Consider the following 27,077-nt stretch of genomic DNA (forward strand, 5'->3'; position numbering starts at 1 on the left):
AATCGTTGAGAATGTCGAATTCATACCGCGAATTCGTACCTTTGTCGATCGATTATACAACCACCTGTATCAGAAACTTATTTGTAAGTAACGAGTTAAAAGCTTCCTTGTTTAGAGAAAATAACTACGTTCTCTAAAAATGAAGATTTTCTTATTCTTATATGACAATTTTGATACGACAAAACTGGAAAGAAGAACAATTCCTTACGAATAAAAGATATAAACCTTGATATAAAAGTAAAACGACAAATTCATTGCATTTGATTAAAAAAAAAAAAAAAAAAACCAATAATATTATTATCATTAAAAAGTATGTATTAAACCAAAAGCAGAAAAAACGCAATTAACGTATTAAATCTAAAAGATCAAAAAATATAATTTGCCATTCTTCGGTATCGTGTTCAACTATCGGAATTCTCCGAGATGAAAAAGGGCGAATGACGTTAAGTAACGACTTCCTATCGCGATCGCGCGAAGGTATGTATAATCATTGACAATGAACCAAGAGAAACCAGAGCTCTGGCAAAGAAGAAAAATTCCAAATAAATCCAGTGAATAACAAAATTTCACGGATCGAATGCTACTCGTGAGAATTCGCGAAACAGTCAGCTTGCTAAGCGATAAAGTCATTTGCAGGTAGCGTAGTCGCAGCGGGTGCGAAAGAAAAGAAAAACGAGTGTGCCAAAGATAAGGCTGGTGGGCAAGAGTTATTCTCTGCTCGACCTTGTCTCGTCGAACGTGAAATTATAGGGGAGCCTAGCGGAATTTATTTCCTTCGTTGTTTAATCTCCTTACGGAAATGAGAATTTTCCTGCGGATAATAAACTTTCCGAGCCTGAGTTTCTCTCTTTCTCCTTCTCTTTCTCACAACGGTGAAACATTATCCAGACACGATGATACCCGCTAACGACACTTTTACGACCGTTAAAGGCAAACAGAATGAAAATTGTTGCGACACGACGACGTACGTCATTTTGTTCGTGAGAAAACAACGCTCCTGTCTTTTTCCACGATGCCATTGAATCGCGTATACCGTAATAGCGTTAACTTAATTTACAACACCATCGAAATTAACGTAGGAACGAAAGATCTCGATAGATTTCAAACTTCTTTAGATAACGCGATTTCTATCTCGTAATGAATTTTTGAAACGCCATCGATATTGCACTTTATACGCGAGCGAAATACAAACACGCGGATGGATGGAAGAAAATTTGAGATTGACGCTTGCTACGAGACACCTCGTAATTTTAAGCGCAAGCCTCGATAAAACCGATTCGAAATAAAATGTTCAAAACATAGTTTAATTACGATATCTAATTACGATATCGTGTAACAACATGTACATTTTGCACGATAACGTTTTACTACATTGATAATATTTGTTTATTCTATAATATTCTAATATTTGTTGATATTTCTGTATGTATATTATATCTATTGTATCTGTAGCTCGATTTTGCCAAATTTCCATACTTCTTTCATATTGCGTATCTTCTGAAATTCTTTGTATCCATCACCGTATTAAAGTTTGAATGTGCGATTCTACGTACATTTAAAATTGCTTCGGTTGCAATTGCCGATGAAACGTGCGGGATTTGTTATCGTGCTTACATTTCACGGAAATTTCATATCCTTATTTGCATAATATAATACACAATTTCATTATACCGCGTGTAGCCATAGAGTACAAAAGATGGAACGTTTATCGTCATTGTCGTAATATTAAGCCGCGCATGGTTTTGTTCTTGAAAACAATGCAACGCGAACGAATACGCGGGGGCGAGCAACGATACGTGGGTTGTTCGCCAAAGATCGAGCTATGGTAATTCCACTTCTATTTAATATTATCCATCGTATCGAAAATTTCATAGAAACGCGTATTATTATTATCGGCCACGAGCTTTCTATTCGATAGAATTCTTCTTTTCTTCGCTCGCGTATAATTCGAAAATTGTTTCGTATAGGAAAAACAATTTCTAGTTACATATCTTTCGCTATATTTAATTTTACATCTACGCACGAACACAGTAAGTATTTTATTTCGGATAGGAAGATAAAATTGAATTCCAGAGTCGCATAGAAATCTTCGTGCAAAAGTTTCTCCAATAGAAATTAATTAATTTCCCTCGCCATTCTTCCAATAACGAAAATTCTATCGAAAACTTTCATTTCGTTGTGAGCGTGCGACAAGCACGTTAACGCGCGTTAAAGCGTTCTACATCAATGGAAGTTTTATTCGCGTATCGTAAAAGGAAAGTTACTCATAAACGATTCGTAGCAGGATAAAGGCTAGCGTGTACGCTTACAATCGAAAAAAAACTAACTGGTTTGCTGTCTAAACTAAAGAACGATAGAGTTCAATCGACCACTACCGTTAAGCCGTCGAGCCGATAGAAAATGTCTTTTCTTTTTTCGCGCAACAGCGAGAAGAAATGTTCTACTAAAGTTTCTCGTCGCGATACTTCCCGTGCGATGAATTCCGTTCGATTCTCACGACTTTCAATGGCAAACAGTTTCGTGCAGATTATCGAGACACAGATATTCGAACGCAACTGTTTCTTAGAAAATGATCGTCGATCGATTTACGAAACCTTGAGAGCAATCGTTAATATGAAAAATAATTATGTATGTATATTTCGAATTTTATCCGAGTTATATATTTTGCACTTTATCTGACTCTTTCCAACGAGTCCAACTCTATTTTATCTCGACTCTTTGAAATAAAATATTCTATGCGTTGTGAACAGGAAATGCTTGAAGCTACGAGCGAGTTAACTAAAACAAATAGTTTCCATAAATAAATATAGCCAGCCTGTGGCATAAAACGAAACGGCGTATGTACTTTTATAGGAAGAATAAAAAATAATAAAATAGCTGTCGTTTCGATGAATTCATCGCGACACGTACTACGCCGTATATACGTAGATTTTTATATCGTACTACACATTGTAATTCGTACTATAAAATAATCTATAAAAATATGAACAATGTAAAAGATATAAACGAAAAAGTTCGAACAAAAAAATGTTCGAAAAAAATGAGAATCGAACAACGAACAACGAAAGTGGCTAAAGGTATTAATCGCACAATGTAGAAATTTCGGTAGAATCGAAAATTGGCCTAAAAGCAGTTCTTGGTAGATAACCTTGGTGCAACTGAATGAAATATTCATAGTCTGTACAGCGTATAAAGAATGGACAACAGGGCCTTAGATGTCATACGTGTCTGCGCTTGTATAATACGATGTTGTGGAATAGTAGGACGAGACGGTAGCGCGTTTAGAACACACCGGTATTAGTAACGATAATGCTAATAGTAAACGATAGCGTTACGTAAATTGACTTAATTAAAGAAAGAAGAATGAAAAAGAAGTAACGCGACAGGTGGCCGACTTAACGGTAAGACCGGAAATCATGGGACAAGAATCTTCCGAGGCTCTATAAAGAGAAAGAAATTGGAAATAAAGATATAAGTAAGTAGGAAACGTTATCAAGCGTAGTTCCGTTCAAATATCCTGGATTAAATGTTTCGTAAGTGTATCGAAAATAGTAAAACGATCAAAGATATTTCACGCTATGATAAACAGACGTGTCACTGAACAATCAGGTCGTTTAAGTAAGCGACGTTCTATTTAAACAATACGTATTGGTATCAATTTCATATAACAAACGCACGACACTAACTATTTTATTCGAACGAACGGTATCGCGATCCATAAACAACTGTTGATATATTATCATCGACAGAATATGAAACGCGGTGGACTAGAATACGAGTTACGCGGAAAAGCGAGGAGAATAGCATAGAGAGGACCGAGGCGAGTCGAAAGGACTTCCGGTGGCCGCCACCCGGAACACGAAAGTCGCTCGAGCGAGAACGCGAGCCAGCCGGTCCGAGAAGAAGAGAACAGAGGAGCCTCTAAGGATCTGGAAACCGGCTACCTAGCTACGCTAAAACGATCGGGTGACCACGCAATCTTCTAACGAGCGAGCGGTTTCCCGTTCGCGCTACGACGTCCGTAAAAATGCCGCGAATCCCTTCCGCGCAACGCTTCTCACCGTGTAACCGCTTTAACAGTACAATCGTGCGATTTTCTGCTCGTGGAATGTCATTGCACAGTTCCTCCTTGCGCGATTATCTAACCACGTATTCGATCGCTTCGACTGGCAATTCGAAAACGAGCGAAAAAAAAAAAAAACGAGAATCGACCTTAATCGAGCGTAATTTTCTCCTTTAACGACGTTTTATTTTATTTCTCTGCTGGAAATCGTTCGATTTCTACCATTACTTTTGTTTATTCGGAAAATAAAATATTGCAAAATGATTGGCTTGAATTTCGTAGCCATCTGTACGCAAACCGGGTACATTTTACAAATAAAGCTACGCGTTACAGCGTATTTTCACATCAAGTAACGTCACATATATATATATATATATATATTATTATTGTATTTTCAGTCTAAAAACTTGTTAACATTTGGTTTAAGCAATAGGAGCACGATGTAATGTTTCTAGGTATTTGTCGAAAGCCTAGAAACAGAAAGAAAGCTAGTCTTCGACATAAACCATTCGATCTGTCTACGAAGAGTTAAAATTCCACTATCGCGTTAAACCGTTGCATTATAAAACAGAGAAACGAAATATGCGATAGTTTTCCTTTTTGCAAATATTTCTACTTTCGGTTGCACCATTTTTACGATTTCTCGCGGTACTCCCGTAGGTTTCTTTACACCCCATCGATGCGTCCCGATATCTATATTCCTACCCCATAAGATGCACGTTTTACACGTTTGCTGGCGTGGTACGCGCCATTTCGCACGAAAATACAGGTCGTCGTCAGCTTTTGAAATCCCGTGGCTCTATCGAAAGACTTTTCGATACGGTGTACGATATATAATACTTTTTCTCAATCCATACGAGTGTACGTGTAGCCACGTATTGTCACGATAACGACAATGGAAATACCGAACGAGCGAACCCTCTTACGTACGTGAGAATCGGAAAAAGATATCATCACCGACCAATGTCCAATTCTTTACTTATTTTCCGAGCCTTTTCATCCTTCTACTCGAGCTCATCCACGGGTTTAAGTAGATTATATCGTAGAAAGATGATAGTGGTTGCTGGGATTATTCCAGCCAGCAGCCCCTATCACACCTTCCCTGGATTTCTTTCGCGTATTTCTTTTGCGAGCATCAAATACGTCGCGTTTTTTCCGATCGTTTCACGCAACCTTTTCTCCGGTTTTCCAGAATTCCGTATATTTTTATAGCTGATACTTCCATGCGGGTCGTGGCAAATGTTTCGCGCGATTGGATTTACGCAAAGAGCCGTGTGTTTGATTCTCAGAAATATTTGTGAAGCGTGGCACAGAGTTCGAGGGAAAAGCGACGTAAGCGACAAACTTTCCACGCTTGAAAAACTGTCAATCAGGTTGAATTTCGATATAGGAATGTCTCTAAATATTAAAACAGATCATTCTTCGTAACCAATGGAAATTCCAATCAAAATATGGACGTTACGTATCATTTTGTGTATTCACCTTCTCCTTTTTTTTTCAATTTTTCGCCAAGCTCCCCGATCGTGTCAGATTTCTTACAATTTTCCTATTCGGTAACAGCTACTTTCTTTATATAAAAATCAGATAATTGTATCGTAGTATCGTGGACGAGGATCCTGGAGGGAGTGTCGTTCGAATTATAAACAAGCGGTTGCTGAGCATGGCGTGGTGGGACTAAGACAAAAGACAAGGTGTTGCTAAGGGACATAAACAAATTAACAGCAGTATGAGTTGAGAAGTCAGAGTCGTTGAAACAGAGTTGCTAATTAATTAGTTGTCTTAATTATAATAGTTCGTGTTAAATACACCATCGTTTCCTGTTTAATCAACGTCTGTTTGATCCAATTATTGTAAATAAACTAATCGTAGTAGTACAAGATACTACAATATAATATTGTAGTCTGTAAACCTTCGATTAAAAGTATTCTTAACTCTAAACAGGCTGCATCGTTCTCTGAGCATAGTTCGTTAACATATTTAATTCGTTCGACTTTCCTTGAACCCACGGGCTCGTAAATTGCTGCTGAAGAAACGCGGCTAAACGTTTCCTGTTTCCTTGCATACCGTCTTCGAGCCGGAGAGTAAAAAACTGTTCCGCTTCCCGCGAGTATCGTTCTAACGATCGACTATCATAAACATCGGTGTATCATCGGCACGACATCCTGCAGATTCGAGCGGTGTCGCGTCACGTTCGCGGTAAACACGCGAACCATCGGCCGCTCGTGATAGACGTTAGCCTACCGCTCGATCGCTGTTGCGAAATAAAAATGACGACAGTTCCGTTCTTTATCCGGCTACATCTGAGCCGTGACGAGTTATTCGCCGTGTAACGTTTATGAATTCGATCGAAATTCAGCTTTCGCGTTAGAGAAAGAAAAATGATATTTCTTCCGAAAGTGTGGCAATGGTAGTAGAAAGCGGTGTAGCCTGCTTGAACTGTGAAAACAGATTTCCATAGTAAAGGTGAAAGATAGAAATATAGAAAATACGATATTCTTCGTAACATTCCTTAAGCTCGTTTTTCTATTTGACCAGTGGTTAAATTCGAGGAGAGAACGTAGCGATTTCGTGAGATTCGGAGGTAAGCTTTTTATCTGAAATTAATTACGCGTTAAATTTCTATTCGTCTATATTTTAAATTATGAACGCGAGACAAAGAGATCGTGACAGAAATAATGCTATTTGTTCGTGAAAAGTGAATGCAAAAGCATTAACGATGAATTACGTAAGATCGTCTGTTCGCGAGCAGGCAAACGATAACGGTACATTTTGTCCAATGGACGTAAAACGAAACACTTTTGTGAAGCACGAGACCTGTTGAATAGTCGCTCGTTTACGTAATCGTTGTTTCCACGAGGACGATTAGTATACGATGCAAAGGGAGAAAGATGCACGAGAAAGTCGTTGAAACCAACAAAGCGCAAACGACAAAGCGCTTTATTCCTGTTGAGATTGCAACAATTTCGATTTATGGAAGATAATCGACGGTGTAAGAGGTTCGTAAATATCGAGATCGCGAGAAAATAGTAAAGTAAAGGAGAAGACGTAAAAAGATGGAATTGTCGCTGAAAGGTGCCACAAACGACGCGAACGTAACGAAGTACGTCGTTAAACGAATCTGTTTATCGTTATCGACGCGGCTAAATACAGCCTGACGATTGCTATTTGAAAAGGGAACGCCCGTTGTTCTTGAACGAAGAAAATTACGAGTCTCTGTAACGCGAGTTAGTCGGTTATCTTTTTGTCGCAATCGAATAACGCAAACCCGGAGACGAGTGCACGTCCTTTCTTCCTCGCTCGAAACTATTTCCTCTATCACACAGGGAAAACCATCAACTTTTCTCTCGTATTTACAAAGGGAATGATACGATGTGCAACGAGTGTAAAAAAACAAAAAATACTGCACGTTAATCTTCCTGGTATCTTGCAGCCCACATTTTCTCCTGTTTTATCTCCCATAATTAGCAAGTTCCATTCACATCGTTCCACAAATAGCGCAGATTTACGATCTTCGAGAAAATTCCCATATTCTCGCCAATTACGGACCAAATGTTATTCTCAAAATTATTCGTCGGAAGATCGCGAGATAATAACTGTAAAATAGTACTAGCAGAAAAATATCGGAGATTTTATTAGAACGGTAACAGAGAACCAGAGATCTGTACCTGATTCAGACATGGCCGCGTCTCTGGCGACCCCGCAATCGACTTCAATCATGCGAACCGAAGTTAATAATTTTGATTAAAATCCGTAGCATAATCTTCCGATTCCTTTTGTATCTCGTGACGGAGCGTAGTAAAGGTTAGAACGATTCTCTGTTACGCTTTCTTTTCTTCAAAAGGAATTAGTAGTCGTTGAACACGATCGACCTTAGGCCTCGTTCAAGTTGGTCTAGTAAGTAAGTAACTAAGTAACTAAGTAACCTCTCGACCGGTGTAAATCTGTTATTTATTTGAATTTAATTTCCAATAATTACCTTCGATTGCCTGATCAACACGAGGCTCATCTACTCGCCTATTATAGTTATATAGTTGTATTACTTTAATTTACATTTATATTAATTCGTATTATACCGACTATATTAATAGAATTATTATTTGGCAATTATTATGTTAGCTATTGATCTGTACGAATTTCAACTACTATATCTTATACGAGCATTGGTATTTTATATTCTACAAAAGATATATCACGCACATTCTCGTTTGTTAGTTATTTCCGATTGCAAAAAGATTCGATCATTTTTATTGATCATTTCAAAAGGAGAAAAAGTTATTTTGTCGAAACACGCGTAAACTGTAAAAATTATATCGATAGCGTTGCTTGAACAGTTGCGTGAATCGACATATATACGCGTTCAGTATCAGTGGCACGTGCGTTAAAAGATTAATTTGCGAAAAGCGTCATTGCTCTGATCACAACTTCGACGGTACCAATACAGGGTGATTGGCCGTGCATCTCGATTTCGTGAGTTTCCACGTCGGCTACTAGCGCGAAACTTCCACGGCGAAAGTCTGTAAGAATCGTCCGAAGTGCCAGTGCACGTGGTTTCCGCGAGTCGTGCGGCTCGTGCTACGCTATTTTCTCATGGCGAATGGCGGCGAGCGCGGTCTAGAAACCCGTGGGACGTCCTATCCGTCGTTCCGTCATGGTCCCCTCGACTTCCATTAAGTCCCGAGGGTTATTACCAGCGAAGCAACCATCTGTAATTGGTACGAAAGCCGAGCGTGCGAGCGAATCACGCGCCTTGTGTATATCCACGACCGAGGTCAGTCTTCTATCTACTGTACTAGACGGTGCACTCCCGTTTCCGTTTCGATGCGCCGGATGTTCAACTGCCAGGTAACCATCCTGTCTTTGCAAAGCGACAATCTAACCGCTACAACGTCCACTGCTCGTTTTCTAGTTTATTACTTTTGTGCTCGCGTCTTACATTAATCTTTCCGCGATCTTTTTTTCCGCCATCGTTCGACTTTTAATTAGGATCTGCTTGAATAGAAAGTTTTCGTATTTTCTATAAGACGTTGTTATAACGTTCTATTAAACGGATCTGTTGATATTCGTTCGGTTGTTTGGCAAATTTTTAAGCTTTCAAAGCTTTTAATAGCCAACATATTTTTCGGAGATTCGACGACATTAGAAGAGGATTTCTTGGTTAATATAAATTATATGCATATTTCTCCTTGTCGAATACCAAAGAGAATTAAAGGAAAACAAGAAATTTGATTAACGGATAAAGTTTCGTGTTTGAAAAGGACAAGATCGAACCATTGATCTGCTTTCTCTCTACATCATAAGAAATTACATCTGATTGTTTGTGCTAGTTTTATTTCACAAAACGTAAGTTGGGTTGTTCGATCGCAAAAATTTGCACTTGATTCTTTGAAAAATGATACATAAATTGTTATTACTGCGTGTCAAGTGAACTGCGTATTGCTATAACTACATGAAATCTGCTTGTACTCGGATACTGGTTTAAACAGTTGTAAGATAATGTTCGAATGATCGGTACGATATTCGCATCCTCCGGAATATGTTGGATATTTTTATTTTAATTACGCCTGGAAGCAACATTGTTGTGCCGGTTCTAACGGCGACTATAATCAAGAATCGTCCATAAGTCTCAAGCGATAATACGATCTTTATAGGAATTTTATATTTAAATTTTATACGAAAGGAAACTCTAGTCTATGGTGTATAATTTACAATTGTTCGCGTATAATATACCGTGCATTTACACTTGTTGCGAGTTTCGCTAATTGCATCGAACATTACATTCGCGCAAAACTTTGCCGGATGCATAAACAGTGGATACGTATGTATCCATGATCCATGGTGTAATTAAATTCCGAGGGTAATAGAAATATCTCGTCTATATTTAAATTCTTCCTTTACCTCCGTGTATCGCGGATATCGATTGCCATTCTCTCGAAGGAGAATGTCATTTTTAATTTAGGATCACGCCGTTTCAAATACGATCTTGTCCAGACACATTTACGTAGATTACAGTTTCCATAAAAATGAATAACGAGTCGCTAAAATTAATAACCGGTTAATTTTAAGCTCGACTAGTGTAAAATTAACGGGATTGGTTAAATCGGTTAAATAAGATCGTCCTAAGATCGTCCACATTCTTCTCCAGGTATCGAACAAGATCTTCTTCTTTCTATGATATCTCCTATGAACTTGTTACTTGATGCCCGAAGCATCGAAACCATCGACATCTCTATTGTAAATATTCAACAATATCGAACGATCTACGAGAGATCCGTAGAGAGATATTCCATGTTCTAGAGATCTACAGAATAAAGTAATAAAACTTTTGTTTCGTCGTTACTCTGTTTTTCATATCTATTTTATTTTGATATTATGTCACTTGGTCTGAAACAAGATACGCTCGTTCACAGCGTAAAGGACTGGACTTTAAATTTCCTTTTAAAAGAGAGTCTACGTTAGTACATATGTGGCGACCTGGAAGAGGAAGCGGAAATTAAGCAACGGAGAACTAGGGGCCTCGTTCGTTCTAAATCTAACAAACAGCTCCTTTCACCTCCTTGACATTCTTCTGTCCGCCATAGCGGAAAGATTAAAGCCCTACCATATCGATATAAAATAACTCTCATCTCCTACGCTATCAAAAGATGGGAAATAAAATCAATTTCTCTTTGAACGCGTCCGAAAAGTTTCTTTCATAAAGTTTCTTTCATAAAGGTGATAATAGATGAACAACAATTTCTCTTTTATATTATTTCAGTGAATTTAGTACGCTGCATTTCGTTCTATTTAGAGATAGATGTTCGTGTATAATTCAATAAACTAATATACAACAGAAAACATTGTGCGTCTATTATTTCCTTTGAAATATATTTTTAAAGGTTTCTATTCATATATCCCTACTTCTTTCATTATAGTTTATAGAACAATTTATATTCTAATAATGATCCAACAGAAGCTTATCGTAAGTTAATAAGTTTCATAACTCAATTTAGGATCGTACAGAGTCAATTAGTTTACTGATACCAATATTAATTCCTTTATGATAGACAAATAAGACATTTACGTACAATAAAGGTAGTTAAATACGACTATAAACCTTTTACAGTTAATAATACATGTTTCGTATACGTAACTAATCAAAAGTAACTAATTAAACGATAAATGTATTTATTTTTAATAAAAGTGATCTGCCATTTTATCTCTTCTTTACGAAATCATACGAAAAAGCCTGTTTCTATCGTTAAGAAAATTTCTTCTTACAGGCTGAAAAAATATTTAACTTTGGATAAAATAGCAACGCTACACAGGAATATATTATATGCATTGGAAAAAACATTTGGACATTTCATTAGCACTACAGTGATATACGTTATTACGATCACGTTGATAAACTATGGAACAAGTCGGAAAATTTACATACAAGTTATAAGAGGTTTACCGTGGTCGTATACGTGTAACGTTACGATGCTAATGAAATTTCGAAATGTGTTATATGACGTATAATATATCCATAAAAATGTTCCACTATAATCGTTCAAATACCTTGCTGAGTCACCGTATTCTTCATACATAACATAATATATTAGTTACATTAGAATCAAACCACCTACGTTAGAATGGTAACCAGCCACAATGAAACGTGCATAAACGCTAAGACGTCCTTGTTCGGCGTCTATTTTCAAGCGACAACGGTATTTTCGCATTTATAGAGAAATATCACAAATATCGATGCAATATTCAGAACGCGACGGCCCACGCGACAGCCGCGATTCAATCGTGAGAACAACTTTGTGTCTACTCTCGGAAAAGAATGTCATGGACGAAACGTACGTACCTACTACGCGTAAATATCTGTTTACCCAATTCTCTTGCGCAACGACACTTTCAATCATCGCCAGATTATATTTCCTAGTATATCGGTATAACTTTCTATTTATATTCTCCTCCTTCGGCCACATAAAATTTAGAAAATTAACTCTGTCTTTGTAACAATACCAATTATAATATGGAATCACTATGTGTTCCATTGAATCTACGAACTTAAAGAAACGACAGCTTAGAATTTCGTTATCTTAGAGAACTCCTTCGTAAAGAATTTATATAAACGGAAAGAATTATCATCCGTATATAGAGCATTGGTCTGAAATTGTGTAATAATAAAATAATAAAATAAGTACAATTACGTACGTTCTAATTAGCGTTAACGAATACATCGAATGAAAGAGCCGAATGGAACAAAAGGAATAAGGTCCTAAAGGTATTTACCGTTAGCGAATGAAATTTCGATCGAGATCGTAGAAAATTCAATTTCTCGTTAACATCGAGATACAATGTTAGTGCGGTAACTGGGATAACGCTCTCGTGAATTTTCGTAGCTCGTTAAATACTGCAAAAACTTTGCATGAAAATGGGGACGAAATGGAAATTACGCAAATGGACCGAGTAACGAGCCACGGTACACCGTGAAAGCGCGATTTTCGAGCTGATATTCCGCATACGAAATGCCACGCGTCGATCTTTCCACGAGTTTGACTGATTTAAACGATGGCCGAGTAGGAGCTGTGAAAGGGCTGCTTCCAACGCTAAATACACCATTGAACGAACGCCGGCCTGATCGTAGAATAACAGGTTCGATGAATTCGCACGTATTTTGAACGAAACGACTGCAATCAATAACACAATGGGAACTCTTCTTTCAACCGAAACGGTGAGATGCGAGAAAGGAAAAAAGATATTAAGATATTAAGTGAAGTTGCAATTTCATATTTTTTTTTTTTTTTTTTTTTTTTTTTTTTTTTAAGAACATAACTAAACAAACGGAACATAAATAGAAAATTTCATCTGTGCTAAATGTTTTAATAGGTGTGGTAGGTAGTTTAGTTTGAATATTTTGTCCATTTTTGCATATTACATAAATTTTATAAATTTTTCGCCTTTAAACTTTCCGTAAATGCATAAACGTTTGCAATCTACTTATGACTATTTTACCATGTTGTACAATTTTATTTTCTTTGATTTATGGATGAGATATCTGGTAGCGCAACGTCGTTCATACGACGGTTTAATATCAAGATATTTCGCGTACATATGCTTTCATTAAAAGACATATCTACTACATACAGACGACGATACCTTGTCCATAACTGCAAAACCGTTATATTACTAGCCACTTGTACATTGTCGACGAATTCTGTACTAATCAATGTGAATCTAGTTTAAGGGTTACTTAAAAATATTTTCCGCGAGAATTACAATCAAGCTGTGACCAATCGACCTACTCGACAACTTGTAAATGTCCAACACGGAAGAATATTATCGATATTTATCGCTTATATATCCGGTCGTTTAATCACAGAAGAGAAATAGAAGATTCAAGATTTCACAGACGACCAGACATTCCCATATCCGTTCAATATGTTTCCCGCGGGAATTTGTATCGGTATCGTGATCTCGGGTTCTGTTTCTTCTTCGCTCGACCGGATATTACAGGTTGTTTCTAGTCAGATTAATATGATATGAATTACCTCATGGACGAGTTTACAGCAAAGTAACTAGATCGTGAGAACAAGTGCGTTACGCAAAGTCAGGCTACTTTGTTAAAAATACGGATGCGCAAAAGAGTCGCTTCTAACGTTTATTATAATTATCCTTCGACGTATCATTCAGTTTTAAATTAGAAATTTGTATCTCTTAAAGAAAGACGTGAGAAGAGGTGAGAAGACGCGAAAACTAAAACTCGATCCTTTTTAACGTAACTAGTCGATGATGTTTTAATTAATTTCATACAATATCGCACAATTGCGATATATTATGAGAAACAAATCGTACTATGTCATTCATTATTTCCATAAACATATATTCCACCACGCATGTGATATCTCATCGACCAACTGCTCCACTCTATTTCTCACACACCACGAGTAGTACATTTCTCCGGAGTCCAGCTCGATTATAACTCTGTGATTCGACCTAACTGATTTATACTCGATCAGATACTTTCCAAAGATGTTTATAATTTTTATGTATTTCTATATCTTATAACTAATAACGCCTACTTATATCGACATATTTCTATCGAGTTAAATGATAACGCAAAAGAATACGTCTGTACACGTCGCCACACGAAGCCAAAACGGATAGAATGTAACGCAATGTCAAGTCTAAGTCTACATATAGAACGGTAAAGACATAACTATTAGAAGGCGACTAAATTGCTCGACCCACCTATCATCCAACCTTCTCAAACGCCTTTATTATCGAAAAGTACTCGTTTCACCGATTGACTTGATCTTAACGACGCTGAAGAAAGTACGCGAATGGCGCAATGCCTTCGACTAGCTATGTATCGGAAACAACCGAGAACCATTGGATACAGCGGTGTCGTAATACAGAAGACAGTGGGGCCACGACGACTTATAATAATGTATCGTGTTCCGTTACGGACGAGCCTCTTCGCACTGAGGTAAACGAGTGGCTCGCGTTCACTGTAACTTTCAGAGGAAGATGGCATAGTCGTGGCGAGTGGCGAAGTGAAAGAGTCCAGGTAAAGGCCGTTGCACTCACGCCATGGCTCTTCCAAGACTTTCTTGGTCCTCTGCATAGCGGTACTTACACGCTTCTCTCTCTCTCTCTCTCTCTCTCTCTCTCTCTCTCTCTCTCTCTCTCTCTCTCTCTCTCTCTCTCTCTCTCTCTCTCTCTCTCTTGTTCCACGTGTATATGTATATGTACACGTACGTAACACTCGCGACGGGGTGGCATACTTGTTTTCCTAATGGTAATGGTGTGTTACGTTGCGGCACATTGTGCTGCTTGAGGAATCGACAATGACACATCAATTTGGCCTGGCAGCAGAATACGCATAGTCACGTACACGTACAACAGGTTTTTCCCGCGATCGAATGAAAACGTCCTCGTAGGATGCCACAACTCGTTCGAACATTATGGAGAAGTCGAGAGTGTTGCCTTTAACTTGATAAAGGTATTTGTATATGCGAACGATGAGTGGCTCTATCGATAGAGGATGAAATAACGCGTTTACAGAGATTTTATGTTGTCTAGGATTCCCACAGAGGTAATACGCATGTTGAAAGGGAATTAAAGATTGCCAGAGACGAATTACGATGTTCTTCGAAGTAACAGCTTATTCGTAGGTTTCATAGGTCGAACAGTGAATTTGTAATTATTTAAGGTTTTACGCTGTAACATTAGAGACGTTACAGCGCTTATGCAACTCTTACCGACGACAAGCTACGCCCAAGTTTAGCTACGCAAGTCTTAAACCATCGTCGCGAAACATGCTATCCGTATAACGCGCGCGGTACGAATGGTTCGAATGGGAGATGAGATAATGCGTGTTTGTAAAGATTTTACGTTATCTAGAATTCTCAGAGTACATATATGGTTCCTTAAGTATGATGTTCGAACGTATGATGATGCTGTTTAGATTAATAGCTTGCTGAAAGTAAACCATGCACAAATTTAGACTTTAACCTTCACCAAACCACTGTTTTAATACGCGTAGCGTTAGAATTTATTTTCCTTCGCTGAGAGTATCAATAATTATATATGTATGTATGTATGTATGTATGTATGTATGTATATGCTAGTAACACAAAAAATATTTAAAAAATTAGAGATTAAAGAAATCTTTCTTTTAGCGATGTTTGATCGATGATATTTCAGCAGTTACCGAAGGAAATCGCGTATTCTAACTTTGACTTAATCTTAAAAGAAAACTGGTTATTCAACTATGTAACGTGGTGCGCATAAATCAAACATTTTCAAGATTCCTTACAATCGTGCAAGAAAAACAAGATTTGTCTTGCGTGTAAAAGCGTAACTAACGAATCCAAAGGTCTCGTCGTATTTCTTCTTTCTGATGGGAAGGTTAGACTATGACAATTTTATGAAATATCGATAGACGTGATAATCGATAATATTTTAATTAAAGGGAGCTATGCAACGATTTGATTTACCGCGGGTAAATAAAACATTTCTCGTTACTAAGGCCAATCTCGACCTCTCTAAGACCTCGAGCCTTATCAAATAAAACTAACCGGGATAGTTAATAAATAACATTTTACTAGTATCGATAAAAAGAGACTATAAGGCAGAGCTTGGAAACTGACTGTTCGTCAAATACGTTTAACGTAACATTCAACGATTTAATTAAATCGGGCGTTTTTCAACATCCCTCACGATCCGTGTAACGCAAACAAGATTAATATGCAAGTAACAGTATAACCAATGAATCAGATGATCGCGTATTCCCGACGATACGTTCAGCAGATGCGATGTAATCATTGCTATAACAGGTTCTCCGGCGAGGGAATCGTCTTAAATCGAATAATGCTCATACGCGTACGTACGAGTAATTTACCACGCAAGCACGGTATAACGACTCGATGCCATCCATTAAGCTAACTTTATCCTTTGGAACGATTCGAATCGACGACCACTGGGCCCATTCAACGCGGCTACGTATCTTCCAACATCTTCGCCTCGTCGTTTTTCCGCGACTTTACGACCGCTTTACGCACACGCCCGTTTATCCTTCCTAACCGGTCTTCCGTCGTTTATTTCCACCGTTCTACGCGATACTTCATCGAATCCATTAACCTACTTCAACCACTTCTTATACCAGTTCTGCCTGTTTTCCGTAACCATCAAACATCACCCTCTACCGGACTCGTAATCTCGATCTTTTCGCCGTGGCAACTAACGGAGATAGACGGTGCGAGCGTCGAACCTCGTAATACTCTCACTTTTTCCATCGTGTACGAACATACATACTTATTCGTTCGTTAACCTGTCTATCGAACGGTTCCTACCGGCAACTATTTTAGCTCCTGCACCGCGAACCTCGGGCAAATACGCATGTTCCGAGTATCGTCTACGTGTAAATAACGATGATCGATTGGATCATCGTTAAGTTTCGAAATAGTTAGAAGATTCTCGGTACCGTGAAGATTCGAATTACTTCGAACATGGCTCGATATTTAAAACCTTGGTAAGCCTCGGATCCAGAGAATCGACGAGTCTTCAAAATCGCAGAGCTTCGATAATGATATTCAACTGATACTTGATAGATTTCCAAGTATCGAAAGCTCGAGTAAACGATATCTTATATAAGATATCGAAGGTAAATACGAGAAATTGAGGATGGAGTATAATGCGAATAAAAATGTTCGTTACCCATCGAGTTCCAAGACTTTGGAATCTATTAAAAATGTCATTCGAGACTTTCACGGCCTACTCTCGACACTCGCAAGATCTATATTAAGACTTTCAGAACGTCCAAGGATTTTCGATATACGGTATTCGAGATGCAAGAATCAAGATTTAAGACTTGCAACAATTGCAAAAGCTCGGTATTTACGACTTATCGATTAGCTACCGAATCGTTTAAATTTCAAATGATTCAAATTTCTCGCCACCTTGAAACCTATATTAAGAAGCGAATTGAATTTTTCATCATCTTCGAGTGCACGGATATTGGAAGAGATTCAAGATATTCCAAAGCACTCGTCTCGATGTAAACATGTCACAATTCCGCTACGATCGAGTTTCGAAAAATGTTCGTGCTAGCACGAAACTTATCGACCCTATCGCGGAACCTTTCCGGTAGCTCCCGTTTCTCAGGCTCTGATTATCATTTTTACCACACGCACTCGGGTATTCCCTGCTCATTGCACGGTTCCCCGTGGCGTTTCGCGCGTGTGCGTGTGTAACAGTATCCAAAGCCACCTACTTACACCTGCGAGACTGCTACTCCACTATGTATGGACAACGTACCTGCCGTACCAGCGTATCGTGCTGCTTCTTTTATGGCGATACACGCGGGACGTATACTTTACGTTTTACGTTTGCTTCTTAATGGAATCAACGGAAATACTAAAATCGATCAAACCAGTTGTTCCAGTTACTTTTCATTGGCTATGTATTATAGTAGGTTCAGAAGGAATTTTGATTGACGTAATTGGAAAATGATTTGCTCCAATGAGCCCAAGATTATCCTATACGCGTGTTATTATTATATATTTGTTCGAGAAATTTCACACTTGCGAATGATTACACCGTTGAATAATTACAAAATAGTTTTCATTCAAATTATTTTTCTTCGAAACTATAGAGACAATGAAAAAATTCTTTTCTACATTTTTCACTTACTATTTCCTAAGGATGCACTTTCACGTAACGAAAACTCTAATATTTTAATAGGAGGAAACTAATTCTATGAAATGTTCCACAGACAGAAATTTGTAATATATTAGTAACATCGATATTACAACTGCAGGAAAAACCTACTATAAGAACAATCTATGGAAAGTTGCTTATACCCAGCCTAAACTGCCAACATTCTGCTCTTTAGCTCTTCGTAAATTATTTTAACCATCGTACAAGAACATCTATCTCTTGGAATATCAGAGTTTAATCGATGCCAGACAGTTCCCCCCGGCTGTTTCGCTTTGTGGCCACGAAAGACGAGAAAAATTACACGGTGAAGGTTCTCCACACGTATGTAGCACATTCTAATTGCGATATTCCAGTCAGCCAACAAACGGTAGTTGGTTGCTTTATTGTAAAGACGGCCACATTATTCGAGACGTGAATCACGCGAGTAACAGTATTCAAAGCCGCAATTCTTACAGTTGAGAACGATTCTGTCTCGCGGACAGAAAGAAACTCGGGCCTCTGTGTCTAGAAAACAGGATCGATAAACCGTCCCTGAAAGTCGCTTATGACTATTAAAGGCAAAGGATGAAGACAATTTTCTAATTTATCTTTCTCTGAAGTCACTAATTTTCTTCCATTATTACCTTATTACCCATTTCCTCGACAACTTTCTTTTTATTTAATAACGTTTCGCTTGTCAAATAAAGGGAAGTTCATTTAATTAAAATCAGATAAATGGATCTCTAGCGTAATCTGATTCCAAAAGAACAACGAAATAAAATTGATGCTTAAAACGACGTATTCTTGAGGTTGAGCAGAGAGGATATTTGAAGTGGAATAAACAACGCGTTGTCAGTGATAAAGTGATTTAAGTCGTTGCTTGAATCCAAACGAAGCTTTAGATGCTTTAGACGTGGAATATTCGTGTCACGTGTTAATCTCGGAGCACTAATCGCGGAACCTTTCTCAGGATTCAATTAGCATCAAGGAAAACGTGAAAGTAGCGTAAGAAGCAAGCCGGGTTCTGTAATTCGTTATAAATCATCGACTTCGATCGAAATTCCATATGATACGGTTTTCGAAAAGATTTTTCATACGCAATTTTTTACAGATTAAAATTCACATTAGGAGGATTAAAGTAACGAGAGCTAAAGCTTGTCGTTGAATCAAGCATGCTTTAAGTGACTCGACATTTTTTTAAGATATTCGAGCTGTAAGAGCCTTAGAACAAGATAGCGTAGGATTCTACTTAATGAAAGAAGCCTTACGGCTAGGTACGCACCTGTAACGCTCATTCACACATCCACCCATCGTAAACACACGTTCACGTTCACACATATAAAATATTTACCACGGGTAGAGCATCGTAGTAACCACCTGCTAGGGTCACGCATACCGTCTCATTCTAGCTACATTTATTCGTATATACCGTATATTCACAGTATAATACACAAAGAATATTAAATTCGCTATTAACGTAAACATATTATATATATATATATATATATAAATAATATGTTTATATATTACTTATACCTAAGTCATCGATACATTAATGATGTAGCGATATTCTTTAATAACATTCATATAACTTGGATGCATCAGAAAAAAATACCCATTAAACTTTTCCATTTACTCGTCCACGTAAAAGTTCCATTAGAATACTTCACGTTAATTTAAATTTCTCATTCATTTACCTCCACATTCATTACCACAACAAACTGTGTTTGTTGCATTAGCACTGCAAAATCTCTATCGACATACCAATAGAGAGAGAAATCATATTTAAAAATCAGTATAATATTTGCATTGCGTTTCGATTAACCAAGATTCCCTATGAAAGGAAATAAATTTTATATTTAAGAAGAAATGTATTTATATGTACTCTTTTACACACGGCACAGCTTTTTTATTGCGATACACAGTGCAGCTTTTGGATCAACCAATTTCTATTTACTATCCTACAATAAATGAAAAAAGTTATATATATATATATATAAAAGCTGCCGATTTTTAATATACAAAATACATAACAAACGATATATTAGGTTGTCGGAAGAGTTTCTTTCGTTTCATAAGGTTATAATGGAAGAGCAACAATTTCTGTTTTATATTATTTTATTGAATTAGCTATGATCCATTTCGTTCTATTTCTATTATTATATTCGTGCATAATTCAATAAACTAATATAAAACAAAAACATTGTGCGTCTATTATTTCCTTATAAAACGAAAGAAACATTTCGAACAACCTAATGCAAGAATACCAAATAAAATAAAATAAAGTAAAATATCCAAAAGACAAAGCATATATCCAAAGACAAAAAACTCAGAAAAATTTCATTGGAAGGAGAATTATATTCTTCTCGTTTGTTTGAAGACTTTGGATAACGAATAGAGGATAACAAATGAATTTGATTAATTCGTTGTTCGCTATTAACTTGAAGTAATTTTTATATATCCATAATCGTCGTATTCGTTATTCGAAATAATTTTTAACCAGCAAAACACTATGCATCGAATAATCTAGTAACCATGTGGTTACACCAGGCTTTGCCAGTATTTCATACCTGAACATAACAAGTGCGTATAAAGCATTCACAAGACTCTCTTTAGACAACAGGTAGACCTCGTACTCGGTAGGCGGAAAGCCTACAACTCGTGGGATTGGGCAACCACGATGCACCTTGATGATTGTGCTTAAGTGTGGAACGAATATCGACCAGGGAATAAAAAAAGCCGCGATGGAACAACGAACCATGAAAAACGACCAGTCAATCGTATCGACTGTATTTAAGCGTTTACCGATGGATAAAGAAACGAGAGGTTATCGACACCTGTTCTGTTCCTCGTACAACTACGATAGAATGAATGGTCATCTCGGTATAGATTGTTTGCGCGGCTAATTGTGCAAACGTTTTCTTCTTTATTTCTATCCTAAACAGATAGTTAAACGTTTTCTCTATTAAATTATTTCGAAAAATATTACGAAAAATTCTGACACGCGTAAATTAATACAATATGGTATAGTTGAACGGTTCTTTTAATGCTTTAAATATTAGGTTGTTCCAAAAGTTTCTTTCACTTTATAAGGAAATAATGGATGCGCAACAGTTTTTGTTTTATATTATTTTATCGAATTATGTATGACCCTTTTTGTTCCGGAACACGTTGCGCATTTCCTTATAAAACCAAAGATACTTTTACTGGACAACCTAATACCTTAAACGCTTTAAATTCATGAACTTGTATGAAAGATCAATGACATGACTACTTTTATGATAATATTCCTGGATTCCTGGATACGTATTCGCTCCAAGGCGAATGAAAACACAGTCTCGCTGATACGTCACAGCACATTAAATTTTAAAACATGTATGTAAGTTTCCTTGTGATCTTCGACCGAGATCATATGCATGTTGTTATGGAATTATTCCAATAAATTCTGTTTTCTGATTTTATCATGTTTAAAACCGTATGTCGACTATATCCGTGATATAGATACTTCGATGTATCTTATGATGAAAGAAACGATAAAATTGGAAGGAATTATCTCGCTTCGAAAATGCAGTAATGCAAACGTTCTAAACTATAAAGATAAACAGATTAATCCGCAAGTTCATTTACCGTTTATGCAGCTAAATCTCGGATCTAGATTTTGTTACACGAGTCCAATAAACTTGGACACGCAACGCGCAACGAAGCAAGGATCTGCACGTAATTTGCATTTAAGTAAGATTAGTTCGGTAAGATTACGCAACGTCTAACGAACGCTGGCATTGAGCGACACTTCGAAGTTTCATGGAACACTGGGAAATAAAGGATATATGTCGAGAATTATAATGAGAATTACAGCGCATTTGCTGTTTCAAGAAACAACCAGCGGAACAAGGACAATGTTAATACCGTTCTCTTTCCCGTCTGACTTTCAGACGTCGCAAGAGAAATAATTTCAATTTTCCTGCAGACAAAGGATTTATACAGTACCGTGCAAATGGAAAGTTGTTCGTGTCGGAAATTCAAAAGAGCAAAAAGCCACTGTTCCAAGAATAAAATGTGCCATATTATTTTTTTTTAACGAACGGTACTTCCTTAAATTATTCTATTGTAGATTACTTGTCGGATTCGTAACACTTTGCTTTTTACGTTAATTAATAAAATGATCTCGCGAATTTTCGGACAATCTTTCCATAACTCAATCGCGTGAGAACGCGTTTCACGTAAATAGTATATGTTTTACGCTACTGATCTTTTTACAGCTATGATGCGACATGTGTTTCGCTGTTACATGCGGAGCTCGGGGTTCTGGTTTATTTGAGCCACGGTGTGAAATATAGCACATACGGCGACACTCGTATCAATATTTGCACACCACAGTATACATATTGTATATATGTTTGCGTATAATAGTTTACTGCTATTTAATATATTAAAACAGATATTGCAGTTGGTAAAAATATATATTTTATTTATTTAGTGCACATAGTAAAATATCGCCTATACGATATTGATACGATAGAGGATCTAGACTTTAAACTAAAAAAATAGTGTGGTGATTATTGTTAATAAACTTCTTAATATCCTGCAGAACTGTAACTACTCTAGCCGTATACATATTATTTACCGTAGTCATAAACGAAACTTCTTACGATCCACGGCTCCTCGACTTCTATGCAGTCATTGAGAATGTTTCGCCTAGAGATGCGCGATTAACCCGATGCTACTAAGTCGCATAATGCAATAAACGTGCTACTATATTAGCTCGTACTTGAACATTCCATCGAGTCTAGCAGGAAAAGCTGGAGGATAAAGAACGAGTGAGTGGCGGGCAACCTGTATCTGTTATCTAAGAGGAAACAAGTCGAAGGGAGGTAGAACGATGAAAGATACGATGCGCAACAGCTGTAAAAACTACCTTTGGAATTAATTGACTCGATATACGGGAAATCGTGCCCTGAATTGGGTCGAATTTTGTTCGTATGGAAGAGAACAGTTCCGAGTTTAAGAATTCGTCGTTAATAGAGAAAAAATAAGAGTATACAGACAAAATGTATACAGACATTTCCTTCTTTTTAATAAGATGTTACTGCAGATGTTATTAACGAGGTGTTAATTAAAATATTACGGCCAAATCAAAATGCAGTGACTTTATTCTTTTTAATCATCCTAGCTATGTAAAACGGAATGTTGCGACGCGATTAAATTAGCTTTCAAAAAACAATATACGATAATAAAAAGTAGTATTAATAATTGTCAAACTAAATAGAACTGGCTTGTTACACGACAAATTTTCCATTTTCAGATTTTTTGTTGCTTGAATTACAAGTCAGGTTAAAAAGACTTTTGATGTTAGTAGAACCAACGATATCCAAATAATAAATATATATATAGTATAATAGCGACATAGTCTGATGCTACTTCTGAACAGTAGCGCAAGTGGATGCACGTATTTTATCCAGAGGTACAAAGATTACGAGGAAACATATATATGTAGAAAGATTGTGCTACTTTCTGTCGAAAAGTATACATCGAGTAACCCGTCGGAACTTTTAATTCGTGTACAATGACAACCCGTACACAGTTGTTATAAGAATGTCCTTGTAACACTTAAATAAGAGGTAGATGCATAAAAGCGTCTAGATATTAATATTGTGAAAAAGCTCGCTTCTATAGGTATATTAAATTACAAAAACTTTTAGTGTCCATAGCGCTTCTCGATACAGCTTTTTACGTGATGCTATCAAGCCGCTATTAAGAATCATATTGCACGCAATTTCTATGGAAATTATGAAATAAGAACCACAAAGACAACCGCATTGGTTAGTTGCGCAACAGTAATAACTCACGCTTTACTTCGTTATATTCAAATGACTGTGACTCAGTTCCACTTTTTCCACTATATTTGCATATAATATCGACTAAAAGTATATAACTTGATTTCTTTCGTATAACTAGAAAAATTTGATAGATTTAGTCCTGCTGTTGGTCTCGCTTCTTCCTCACATTTGTATCTCTTTACGATCGATATCTTCTTCCTTTTTAATACCTTATCTACAAGAAGCATAGAATACGCGAAAGACAGTATCATATTGAGTACTAAAACCAAATATTTAAAACTCATCTATATTTTAATAATATTTATTAAGATATAACATTCATTTCGAGTCATATAAACTCGAAAACAGCTGCTGAATTAATAAAGTAATCAGTTTTGTATTTACATCGACTATTTTATCTGAATAGAAAATGTTCTAATTATTTCAAGAGCATGTATACGCGTGTCATTTTATTTACGAAACAAATTTATTAAACGTCGAACTGCTGCTCTCTTTGACGCGCTTTTTGTATTTGACACGGAAATACAATCGGTGAAATAAATCGATAAGCGATCGATATCGCAACTATGAACTCGAGAGCCGGCAATTTGACCGCGAGAAATATTGAGCATGCGCAATCGACGGGTACTGGTCTGCGCGCATCATCGTGCGATGGATCAAGGAAATACGCGCGTTCCGAATCAAAAGAATTTCAAAAGCATGACTCACCGTCAGGATTGGTGAAGTATCCCCATGTGGGGGTCGCGGTGGTCACCGATTGGAGGACCAAGGCCAGAATACTGAGGGCCAGAGCACCGGCGGCGCCTCGCGCCGCGACGGCGCGCTTTTCGCTTCGTTGCGGATCGGTTGTCGTTGTGGCGACCGCCCTTACACCTTGACGGCTGCTCGAATCGGTTGCCATTCTTCATGCCGTTTTCGTGTCTTCGCCGATCTCGTATGCCACGCAACAATCCAATACAAACACTTCCTTCTTTTACTTTTCTTCTTTCTTTCGTTATTTTTTAATTCTTCCGTTCGTTCGATTCACATTCTCTTCTTTATGCACACCGACTTGTTACACTCGTTTAATAAAATCGATTCGAGAAACTGTAACGATTTATCGATTTCCCGTGACGTATACATATACCAAGGTATATGGTGGCTAATTACATCGGTGATGAACATCTCGTCGTCGACTTACTCGATAATCGAATATCATACACTCCCGATACGATGTCACGTAACACGTCGAGTATGGATAGGCGCGTGCAGGCGTGCATACACGCAATCGATAGTTCGAGGTGGGAGAATAAAGAAGAGGAGTAGGGAGAGGTATGTATCGGCTTAGGAGAATTCCACGTTCCGTGTCACTCTTTCTTTCTTTACCCGCCGACAGAGAAAGAAGCATGCTCCACCTTCATATCGCGTGTCTCTCCCTCTCGCTTTCTCCCTTTTCAGCTAAAACCCTTCTCGCGTATATACGCACCTTACTACCTCGTGGCCCGAGCTCGAGCAGAGACTTGGAAACCGGTTTTTGCGATGCGCGAACCGGCGTTGGCTAAAAATAAAAGCGCCTCGGATTCTCTCTTCTCTTCGCTGTTTCACTCGCCTCTCGTAATTTTCTGTCTCCTCGTAAGTAGGCGTCCCTCGTGGAAGAAATCTTCCGGGGATTACTCGCGACCGTTGTACGCGCGCACGCACCAAGATGTATCGAGCGTTCGATCATGAGCGATCGAATCGCGCGCGGTCGTCGATCAACAATCGCGTCCACCACCTGTCATCGCTATTTATCGACGGATCAAGATGGCGCGCGAGGAAAATTACTTCCTGAATAACTCGAAGCTTTTCATTCTGACATTCTCTTGATACTTTTACGCTGTGTCTTCGTCTGTGGAATGTTAACTTCGCGTCAACACCTTTCCGACGAGCCAGAAATTATTAGACAATTTCTTCGATCGTGTTTACGAAAGTACAAGGCTCGAAAGAACAGGTAGTTCGCTAGGTTAGGTTCGTTCACGCTGGATATACGAACCGCTTGATATTCACCGTGGTGCTATAGTTATCGATCGTACGAGGATAAACTCGCTTCATTTCGTGCCACGTCTCCTTCTACCGCGTTTCGTAACCGTTCCAGCACTGGCTACGTCTTGCCAGACCATCTTATCCGCGTCGAGTCTTCTCCAGTGTCCAATCATGCTTCGCCCCTATCTCCGATGTGTCATACGATTTGAAAATCCGTCGAGTATATCGGAGTTTCCCGCTCTTTCGCGATGCTTTTCGCTGCGAGCCACACTCTCCTTCACTACGAACCTTACGAACCTTACGCACCGTGTCACTGTGTCACGACGTATACTGGCCTCGTATATGCACGCACACGCGTCGATAACTGGTTCTCGAAGAAATTTCGTCGCGTTGTACACGTCTAACGTGTTACGATATGTATACGAAGAACCTGAATTTCGTTGGGTTCTCCTCGCGCGCGTGACCAACGAAGCAGAAAAAAAACCTTAACGGAACGACGACACGTAAACGCGAAAACAGTGACCCGCGAGATGTTTTGTACTTGCGTATTCTAGCCGCGCTGCGTGCATACGAGACAACAAGAGGGAGAGAGAGAGAGGGAAAGTAAGGAAAGAAAGGAGAGCGAGGGAGACGAGAACAGAGAGAAACAATACGCGTACGCGAGCCTGCGCGCTGCGCGGCATACTGAGGCGACCGGCACCGTCAAGCTGACTCGAATGCTCCTCACCGTCGCGTCGTGTCTTCTCCCTTCCTCTCTCTCGCACCATTTACCGCGGCCACTACCCAACCTTTTCTTCTCTTTCTCTCTCTCTCTCTCTCTCTCTCTCTCTCTCTCTCTCTCTCTCTCTCTCTCTCTCTCTCTCGCTCTTTCTCTCTTTCTCGCCCGACTCTGTCCCTTTCATTCTCTCGTTTTTCCTCCCTCTACACTTGCATTTGCATTGCTGTCGTATGCTTTCATAGCCGCCGCCGTATATGCCCGTTACAATTGCATTCTTGGAATAAAA

The 27,077-nt window shown here is 38.2% G+C and overlaps 1 protein-coding gene and 1 long non-coding RNA gene across 2 annotated transcripts in view; both read right to left on the reverse strand.

The window, feature by feature from the left end:
* The window catches only part of LOC126918829 (uncharacterized), a 49,574-nt gene extending 22,793 nt beyond the window's left edge, over positions 1-26,781 (reverse strand). Inside the window, exons 1-2 of the mRNA XM_050727249.1 lie at positions 25,253-26,781; positions 24,781-25,158 (exon numbers count right to left, since the gene is read on the reverse strand). Of these exons, the coding sequence (XP_050583206.1) occupies positions 24,781-24,973 (193 nt within the window). The 5' untranslated portion in view covers positions 24,974-25,158; positions 25,253-26,781. The remainder of the gene's footprint in view (positions 1-24,780; positions 25,159-25,252) is intronic.
* LOC126918830 (uncharacterized) lies at positions 12,819-20,533 on the reverse strand. Its single transcript, XR_007711445.1, has 2 exons — positions 14,771-20,533; positions 12,819-14,730 (listed from the first exon to the last, which is right to left on the reverse strand). It is a non-coding gene; the product is annotated as an uncharacterized LOC126918830 (long non-coding RNA).
* Positions 26,782-27,077: the final 296 nt, after the last annotated feature.

The sequence above is a fragment of the Bombus affinis genome, chromosome 7, assembly GCF_024516045.1.
Source record: "Bombus affinis isolate iyBomAffi1 chromosome 7, iyBomAffi1.2, whole genome shotgun sequence".
NCBI classification, from domain to species: Eukaryota; Metazoa; Arthropoda; class Insecta; order Hymenoptera; family Apidae; genus Bombus; species Bombus affinis.